General features: G+C 36.0%; 1 protein-coding gene across 16 annotated transcripts; it reads right to left on the bottom strand.

Moving 5' to 3' along the window:
- Positions 1–1,182: 1,182 nt before the first annotated feature.
- LOC110899062 lies at positions 1,183–8,069 on the bottom strand. 16 transcript variants are annotated; one of them, XR_004891431.1, is made up of 7 exons: positions 7,740–8,069; positions 7,201–7,299; positions 6,975–7,109; positions 6,358–6,423; positions 5,470–5,524; positions 1,632–1,796; positions 1,183–1,549 (listed from the first exon to the last, which is right to left on the bottom strand). XR_004891431.1 is itself a non-coding variant. In XM_022145936.2 (7 exons), the coding sequence occupies exons 4-6, from the start codon at positions 6,394–6,396 to the stop codon at positions 3,733–3,735; spliced, it is 1,002 nt and encodes a 333-aa protein (XP_022001628.1). In that variant the 5' UTR covers positions 6,397–6,423; positions 6,975–7,109; positions 7,192–7,299; positions 7,740–8,065; the 3' UTR covers positions 2,267–2,952; positions 3,035–3,732. The 16 variants fall into 16 exon arrangements, 12 of the variants coding, with proteins under 12 accessions (XP_022001628.1, XP_022001625.1, XP_022001629.1 ...); XM_022145936.2 differs by lacking the exons at positions 1,183–1,549; positions 1,632–1,796 and adding exons at positions 2,267–2,952; positions 3,035–4,640 and having other exon boundaries at positions 7,192–7,299; positions 7,740–8,065; XM_022145933.2 differs by lacking the exons at positions 1,183–1,549; positions 1,632–1,796 and adding exons at positions 2,267–2,952; positions 3,035–4,640 and having other exon boundaries at positions 7,740–8,065.
- Between the last annotated feature and the right edge of the window lie 2,209 nt (positions 8,070–10,278).

Here is a 10,278-nt window from a genome sequence, read left to right as displayed (position 1 = left end):
ATATAATTTTCAGTACCGGTATTTATTTTATTGGGTTGCTTTCAATAAACTTACATCGTATCATATCAAACAACATTGGTACCGGTTCCTATATTCATTTTTATTGTTTAAGGTTTAGATAATTTTTTACTTCTACAAATTTATCTGCAACGATATATGAATATCGGTACCAGCACCGTGACGATCTGAAATGATCGATACCATTCGAACATCGGTGTCGGTACCAGTGTTCATCTTTATCGTTTCGATCATGTAAAACACGTGTTGATTTTTATACTTAGTGCATGTGTATCGTACTTGTACTATAAGAAACAAAACCGATACCGATCCAATACTCGCGATAATGTACCGCCGCAAGGCGCGATGAAATACCCTAGTTTATATAATCTTAAAGTGCATGGTCGGTGCAACAGTGCACGACATAATTACAAAAATGCCATGCTTGCAAATTAAAATAGTACTACCTCTGTTAAATTATTTTCTTATACATACAGTCTTTACAAACAAAAGCTGTTGGGTGGAACCCTTCACTAAGCATAATTTTGTCTTATTCGCGTCTTAGAGCTAATTTTCAAGACTTTGGAAATAAACATAAAAAAATACATTCAAAACAAAAGTCTTCATCTCCAAAAAAAGACAATTGGCTGCGGTGACGGTTGAGGTGTGGTGGTAGGTCGGTGGTGATTCTTGGCCAAACTCTTCAGCTGGTGGTTCTTGGCTGGAATTATCAGAGTGGTGGTAACGATGGTTGTTACGGTGGTGGTGTTATGGTTAGGTGAGAGGGAGAGTGTGTAGAAAGAGTGATGTATCTTTGTTTTGAAAAGAAGAAAGAGTGATGTATCTAGAGAGAGAAAATGAAAAAGGTTTATGAGGAAGATTATGATAAAAGGTCATGATAAATGAAATCGGAAAGTGGGTGGATACTATAGTTTTATTATGAACGGTAACTTTTTTCATCACGAGTAAAATAAGGAAATAATAGTTTTAACATATTCATCTAAGATATGAATTTGATATTGTGTTAATATATTATTAAACTATAAAAGACATTAAGAAAATTTTAAAATGAGTAACGTTCACATGTATCTGTGTTAAATAGTTTATGTAATACTTATATTTATATATTAACTAGATATACTACCCGCCGCAATGCGGCGGAATGCGGTGTTAATTACGTTTGTATTTATAGAAAGCCGGACGTCTATTAAACGAAGTCACATCGACAAATTCTTTGGATCCAAAAAAATGTCATAGTTACATTCACGTCTAAAACTCAAAATCCTCCCTCAATGAACTATTATATATTGACAAAACCGAGAGGTGACAGAAACACCATTAACACACTTAAGCAACAACAATAGCATCTTTAGCTGCATCAGCCTTGACATCCATATCAGCAGGCGGCGGTGTCAAATATTTAAGGTGAATAGGGCTGTGGTGCTTGAGTTTTATGAGTATCTACCTCATTCTCAATACGTCAGATAGTTTTCCAGGCTTGGGACCTTCTAAAAGCACCATAAGATCTAGCAGCTATATATGTGTGATGGACCTGAAAAAAGAAACAAAATGTTAATATCTCATTCAAAACTATATAGATGCTAAGTCGAGAGTCTTGTCAAATATTTTTGTACATTGAAGATATTGTTAATGATAGAGTAGCGATTATGATAACCAATATCCAGCAACTCCTCGTATTCAAAAACTTGCTAGACCGAACTATATCAAGAAATGAGAGTCCGATAGGATGACATCACCACACTACTGATTATTCCAAATAATCCAGATAACAACTACAACTGCAACAAACAAAATCTCCACAAGACTTTATATTCATTATTATACAATACCTTACAAGTAAAACCCACTTGGACAAATGATGGATAATACAGTGATATATACATGATCATCTTTGATAAAATTACTAAAAACTTGCAAAAAAATTCAATAAATAGATAATAAAGAAAGAATCAAATGCTCTATCTTTAATAAACTTACAAAACAACTGTCAAGAATTTATTCCAAAATATATACATTTTTTAATCATTAAAAAAACTCATTTGAGTATTTGACATCAAAATAGAAGTGAATGGACACAAATCATACCTGAAACCTCAAGGAAAATGCACCTACCAAAACTGCCACGTAAATATGTTGTTGCACCAAGGTTTAAAAGAACGGAAACGCTTTTCGAGGCATTTTCCCTCCGCCTCACGAGGCGTATGCCTCGAGGTGGAACGAGGCGTATGGCCGAGGCGGTATTAATAAATAAATATAAAAATATATATATGTATATATATATTACAAAAAAAGATACTAAACATCAGATTCAACAATTTAAACACATCACAAAAGACACAAATAGTCTAAAACATCACAAAAGTACACAAAAATAGTTTCTAATTAAACTCAAATAGCTAAAAATTCCCCATCTTCGTCATCTTCACAATCTTCCTCAACCCAATCCGCATCATCATCGTCATCATCCTCGTCAATCAACATTGTTTGAACGGTTTTCCTTTTGTTAGATGAACTTCCATCGCCCTTCTCAATTGTCCCGCCACCTCTACGTGTTTTAGTTGGCCCACCACCTCTAGTTGTTCTAATGGGCTCATCACTTTCTTCCTCATTTGGCTCGTCACCTCCAATATCACTTTCATCACCACTTGGATCGGCTATCCACTCATCATCAGACATAACATTTTCAACAACTAAAGGATCATCTCCTTCTTTTAAAGTAGATTTCTTTATAAACTTATTCTTCAGCTTCCTATTGTACATGGTATAAACCAAATCGTTCATCCTCTCGGTGGTCAACCGGTTTCTTCTCTTTGTATGAACTTGATTGAACGTACTCCAATTACGTTCACAAGCTGAAGCTGAACATGTAAGACCCAAAACCTTTATTGCAAAAGAGTTCGGGAGTATCATCTCCATATTCTCCCCACCATGTAACTATATATGTTTAAGAAAATTAGTATATAATTTAATTTGGATAAGCTATAATAATTTAGTACATAATTACTTAATAATTTACCTGGTGGACGTGTCTGATAAGTCGCTAAAGAACCTCGATAGCCGAACAATCCTTTCTTTTCCTTGTAATGAATGAGTTGTTCTTCAATCTTCAAATATGTGTCCGTGTTCCTAACGAGTCGAGCCATGACATCATATAATCCTCTCTTAATCTCGGGATGCTCGGAAACATCAGGACTCCATCGAAATCGTGGATTTAGATAATAGCGCAAATCACGATGCATTTTGAGATCCCATTTTTCATCGATAATTTCCCATATCTCTTTGTAAGAAGATTCGATTTTTGAGGTTCTTTGCAATCTTTTCTTTCCACGTGTCCATGGCGCCATAGATAAACCCCATTGCGGGTGTTTGCTCCCCGTCAACAATCCTCAATACTTCAACTAATGGGCCTGTGGTTTGAATAGCATAGACCACACTAGGCCAAAAAAATCTTTCATCCATTACTATTTTCTTTACCTCTTTTCCATCACTTTTGGAAGCCCAAGCACAAGCCTTCGATTCGTTTCGTTTGAAACAAACATTTGTTGCAAGGCGTCTTTCGAATCATACACACTTTGTATGGTCAAAAAAGCCGTGGCGAATCTTGTAGAGCAAGGTCGAAGAAGATCTTTCCCAAGAGTCTTTCGTGCCAAACTCAATACCCATTGATGATTATAAATGAAATTGCTAATTTTTTTGGCTTTAAGCAATGCATTTTTATGTTGTGGCACTCTTCTTCATCAACAACTCCCCGGCTTTTTTATACGCACTCGCATTGTCGGTCACTACTTGAACGACTACATCTTCCTCGATTTCTTCGACTACCGCATCAAGCAACTCGAAAATTTTGTTAGCGTCTTTAACGCAATCTGATGCATCCACCGTTTTCAAAAAAACTGTGCCATATTGATTGTTAACCAAAAAATTGATTAGACTACGGTTTCTCATGTCCGACCAACCATCCGATAACAATGACACCCCGGTGGTCTTCCAAGTTGCTTTTATCTCGTTCACCATTTTGGTGGTTGTCTTAACTTCTTCTTTAAGGATCCAAGTCCTTAACTCATGCATCGTAGGGGGCTTCAATCCTCGTCCATAGTTCCCAACCGAACGTAGCATACTAGTAAACGAAGGACTATTTGCTACGTTAAATGGGATTCCGTTCTCGTAAAAGAATCTCCCAATATCCTTCGACACTTGGTTTCGGTGCTCTTTAGCATTCACCGGTGTCATTTTTTCGGTCGGTTGTGATCCTTCTTCATTCACCAAATGCCGATCCATTGGTCCTCTAACACCCCGATCACTGACACTAGCGCTACCACCCGTGTAATACGCCCTGCTTCCCACATTCTCTTCAAAATTGCGTTGGGCAGCAAATTTAATATTCTTGAAGTCCTTCAAGTATTGTGTCATTTCTTCTTTAACTTCAGCGGGCACTTGAGAACAAGCTGCGACATCTCTGTGTGTACAAGCAAGATGCTCCTTTAATCTCTTAACTCCTCCGGTAATCACTTTACTACAGAATTTGCATTTTACATATTTGTACCCCTTTTTCTGATTCGGCACTTGAACTTCTTCCCCATGCTTCCAAGAAGGATCTTTCCTTGCGTTTTTACTAAACATCCCTAAAAACTACTTACACATTACTAGACATCAGCAAAAACTGATTGATAATCACTAAACAGTTAACAGATTATTGATAATCAAAGCATTGATGATCTGATATTAAAATATGATATTAAACAATGAACATATCATAGTGAACAGATAATCAAGCAACAATATAGTTTAAAACAGCAAAACTAAATAGTTAACAAATTGAAAACTATTATTGATAATCAAAGCATTGATAATCTGATATTAAACAGTGAACAGATCATATTGAACAGATAATCAAGCAACATAGCAAAATTAAATAGTTAACAGATTGAAAACTATTATTGATGATCAAAGCATTGATAATCTGATATTAAACAGTGAATAGATTATAGTGAACAGATAATCAAACAGTGTATAGTTTAAAACAGCAAAATTAAATAGTTAACAGATTGATATACATCAAAGCATTGATAATCTGAGATTAAACATCAAACAGATTATATACAGTCAAACAGATTGATAATCACTAAACAGTTAACAGATTGATAATCAAACAGCAATATAGTTAAAAACAACAATATTAAACAGTTAACAGATTATATACATCAAACAGATAATCACTAAACAGTTAACAAATAATAGATTATTGATAATCAAAGCATGTTTTCGGTGGCTGAAGTAGAATGATAGATTGATAATCACCAATCTGCGATTGATAGATTGAGCAGTATTCACTAATTATCACCAATATTCACTAATTATCACTAATCACTAATCACTAATCATCATAATAGTAAACAGTAGCAATAAATTACTAAACAAAGTAGCGATTCAGCAATAAAGATTAAAACTAACCTTGAAGATGAGATTGAGCAATAGAGATTAAAAAGAGGGGATGAGAAATTGGCACCTGTAATAGCGATTGTGAATTTGGCGATTGATAAACAGGAACGATTTGGAGATTTGGAGATTTGATTGTGAATTCAGATACGATTTGGTGATTTGATTGTGAATTTAGCGTAGTTAAATAGATAAAAAAAAGCCCGCTACTCTTTAGGGGATAAACAAAGTCCCGCCAAAATAGTTGCCGCCTAAAAAACCCTAAATCTACCGCCCAGAATAAAAACGTACGCCTCAGATCATATGGAACGGAACGAAATAGACGCCTCACCACACTGAGGCGCACGTTTAATTAGAGAAGGTGAGGCGCCGCTTCAGAAATGTTTTTGTACCGTCCCGCCTCGAGGCGCGCCTCGAGGCGTACGCCTCGGCCGTTTTTTAAAACCATGTGTTGCACAACCAATTATTTTTACTTTTGAAATCTAATTTCATAAAACTATATGTTTTGGAAATGTAAGCTATGGGCCTATGGAATACCGAATCACATGGCCACTGGCGACATATACAAGGATTACATGGCCATTTCTAATTCGAGAGATATAAGCACATGAGCTTCCATTTTCACAACCTCTAGCTTCGTGTGAGTATTATCCCATGTACCCCCGCTGACTTCCGGATGTCATGGCCATTTCAAAAGGTATCTAGTCACCATTAATTCATGAATATAATAACACCTCATAAATCAGTTACCTTAAGTATCTTTGATGTCACATTATGTAATATTTATTGAACACACACAACATGGTTGATTACATGAACTTATTAGTCGTGGCGCCTTTGTTGTTACGTTATATAATTCAATCATTTCAAAAGAAAATAAAAAACATGGAAAGAACAACTTACGGGGTGGTACTTGATGGAATTCTTTGAAAGCATTAACATGTTTGCTAAGGAAACGAAGAACTGAAGCTGTCACAAAAAAATTATCTTTATATATGATTGTGTTAAAAGATAAAACAAAACATAATATACTGAATATATAAAAGAAAATGCAAAATAGATATAAAATATTACCAAATAACCGGTAGCCTAATGGTATTAATGAGTGTAGTAAGGTGTGGGTTCTAGTCCCGTAGTGAACATTGGTGTAATATTTTGTGAGTATGTGAGTTTGTCATTCTAAAAAAGATATATTTGATGGCTCATCTCTTAATTAATACGTGCTGGCCTTAAATGAGTTTACGATTTAATTAAGTGTTTATTTTAATTGAGTTACCTAAAACATGAAAACAAACCTTTAACATCAATATGACACATATCTTTGCCAAATAAAACTAATTTTGAAGAGTTAATCATATACAATTACTGATTAATATACCAAATCCAAATATAAAAGGAACAAAAAAAGGAAAAACCATTATGTTGTGTACCTGATCACATTCGAACAAAAAGAACATTTTGCTGTAAGAAAAAGGAAACTATCAGGTTGGAGTTCGAAACATCAGGTCGTAGTGATGTACCTGATTTTTGCTTCAAGTTTGGTCTGCTGCTTGTGATTAAACCACGTGCAGTTCCGCTGCTCATGGTTCATCTATTTTATCTGGTTTGTCCGATTCGATTGACGCCTCCTACTACCTCCATCCTATGGTTCGCTGCTGAAAATTGATTGACAATTTCTCAATAAAAAGAGAAAATTTATTAGACTGTTCTTTCATATCCATTTTCGTATGTACTCACATCAAGTACCTTGTGAGTTTTTTATCTTTTCTTTTACCCTTACAAAATAGGGAAATTGGACCATCAAGCCAGATGAAATCTAAAATCCCTTTACTATGTGAATTAGATCTGCAACAATCCAATTAAAAACAATCAATCTATCCGGTAGTCAACATTTCTTTGACTGTTACATATATTTCCATTTCAAATCTAATATGTCTCCAATGCAGCATTATTACAGATTTCATCCAATTAACATCCACTTTTTTTTTTCTATTTGTATAGATCATTCTGTACAGTATAATGTGGTTTGCAATCTTACTTCAAAAACCTAACATCTACAACATAAATCTTAAACCTAGAGTTGACCAATTTGACTGAAAAGTCAAAAACACTCCACCTTTTCTAACATGCATTCAACTCACACAAAATAAATCAAAAACAACATCAAGCTGAGGATAAATTACAAAAACATTCCATGAAAACCATTCCATCGACCTCAAAAACATATAGAAACCTAACAATAAAATCAAAATCAGATAAGTAAACCTCAAAACCAAAGAACAAACCTGACCCAAAATTGAAGAACCAGGACAAGAGCACGCAGCAGAGCCGACAACCTCCGATCATCTCCTTTGTCCGCTTTCCAGCGGAACCCTAGCCGCCAAAGAACCGACTATTCCACTCAGTGTCGTCGTTGGTTGGTAGGACTGTGAAGCAGTGGAGTTCACTCATCGCCATCGTCGGGTGGTGAAGCGGTGGGCGGTAGGGTTCTGCTCCATATCTCTCTCTATATATATCTCCTCATATGTGTAGAAAAAGAAAAGGATCCAAGAAAGCCAATCAGATGGGGAGATAAAGAGAATGGTGAGAGATAGAGTCAGCAGATATTTTTGATGAAGAATGGTTATATGGTGGGGGAGTGAACACATTTATTTTGAAAAACACCCTAAGCCTATAGTACAATCAACATAAGCACAAAGTGGTTGCTTATTTATAGATTATGATATAATATACAAAACCTAAGATAAAAACTAATAATGGATCTCTAGAAGAAATTTAAAGTCAAAATTTATGCATTTATGGTGTCTAATGAAAGGAAAATATATCATTCATGTGTCTTATTTTTATTCTTATATAACCTGCTTGATAATAATAACGCTATAAAGTTGTATTTTCCTTTTAAATTATGTATCTAACTACAATTTAATGAAAAAGATCAAACAAACAAAACAAAACTTAATAAAAAACTAAGGGACCGAATACATGTTCTATATTTTTTGTGTTTGTTTTAAGTAAGTTACAAATGCGCTTCTAATTTTTGTTAATCGACAATTTTGACCCGTCAATCTTTTCTACTTAATAATAACTTGACATCTCATTTTATTTGAATTGTTTTTACAACTTTACACCATAACGTGTGGCACAATATTATACATTTTAATTTTCTATGCGTAACCACGTGATAGGAATCATAATCAGGTTTATAGTTAATTGTCATTTGTCTATTCTAGAAAGGGGTTAAGTGCACTTTATAATTCTATAAATAGGAATAAATGAGGTCATGATAGGTAGGCAGAAGTTTGTTTGGATTTGAGGGCTCATGCATGATGCATTGAGAGATGGCTCAGCCCTGGGCATTTTGTAAATCATTTCTTTAATTCTAGTAATACAAATATCTCTTTCTCTTTTCTAGATCTACATACACTGTTCTATTGATTTTGCAATTCAATTCAATCCTAATACCTATCATTGGTCCAACCTGCCTCACCTCAGCTCTCCACCAAATTCTAGTTTCTGCTTCCGCCAGATCTATCGGTTCCCTCAATCCGCATAGATGGCTTTGGAAGAAATGGATTTACCTCGTTTCACTGGTTTTGCACCTGCTCATTGGATCTGTAAAGCTGAACGGTTTTTTCTCCATTATGACATCGGTGATGAAAGCGAGCGTTTCTCCTATGTCATGGCTGCCTTTGATGATGAACCATTTTATTGGTTCAATTCCTGGTTTAGAAGTGATTTCCTCACCTGGTCAGATTTCATTGCTGCCATGCTTGTTCAGTTTTACTATGGTGACTTCGTAGATCCTGGACCTCTGAATTCTGTTTCAGCTAAATCGGCACCGGAGGTCTCGACATTAGCCATATTGAAGACTGTTGCTGGGTCGCTTGGTTCGGGAGGCAATTTCGGTGAGGTACCTGCCCAATCTCGTCCCAAATCTGTTTCCGATTGGGATTTTGGTCCGCAATCTGCTTGCGATGGAGATTTGTCTGGTGGTATTCCATCTCTGGTAGCGCAATTGGAGGCAATAGTAGCCAGATCTGAAGAACGATGGAGTAAGCATGAACAATTGATGTCGACTAGACCTCCAGATTCACGTTTCTCAGAATTTAGGGAAACTAGGGTTATGACGGTAGATTTACAAGAAAAATTGGGCTCAGGAACAGTGGTGGGCCATGGTTTAAACAGAAAACCGGTTTTGGGCCGGGTCTCTCCAGATCTAGGCCTGTTTGGTGACAAAGCTTATCCTGCAGCTCCATTTCTATCTTCACCTCTGTCTTCTGCCCCTGTTTTCACCATACACGACGAGATTTCCGACATTACATCTGTTCCTCCATATCCAACTCCATTTTCAAGTGATAATCGCCACTTCTATGAGGTTTCGAAGTTAATTTCTGCTGCATTGAATTGTAAGGCCCCGCTTACTAATAGTTCGACTATTGTGCAAGCTCGATTAACATTGCGGACTGTTCCGGCCTCCAAATTCAGGTTGAAACTGTTGGTGCATCCGTCTGTTGGATCGGTTCCGTGACCCTAAACAGTCAGTAAAGGCAGTTCATCATCATTTACTAAGGCGGAATCAAAGTAAACAACGTCAAAACAGCTTGTATCCTTTTAACTTTCTATCTATTACTGATTGCGAGTCTTTTACACTGATTCTGACTATATTTTGGCAGCACCTCGACTCGATAACAATGACCTGATTCTGCTCCAACTGTTACAAATGAACTCGACACACTCCTATATATAGACCCAGTGATTCCGCCTGAAACACACTCAAGCGGTATCTGATTCCGCTCCAAATCGTTTCATGCGGAACCTCATATA

The sequence above is a fragment of the Helianthus annuus genome, chromosome 4 (genome assembly GCF_002127325.2).
Source record: "Helianthus annuus cultivar XRQ/B chromosome 4, HanXRQr2.0-SUNRISE, whole genome shotgun sequence".
Classification (NCBI taxonomy): Eukaryota; Viridiplantae; Streptophyta; class Magnoliopsida; order Asterales; family Asteraceae; genus Helianthus; species Helianthus annuus.
This window is presented reverse-complemented; position numbering and strand designations above follow the sequence as displayed.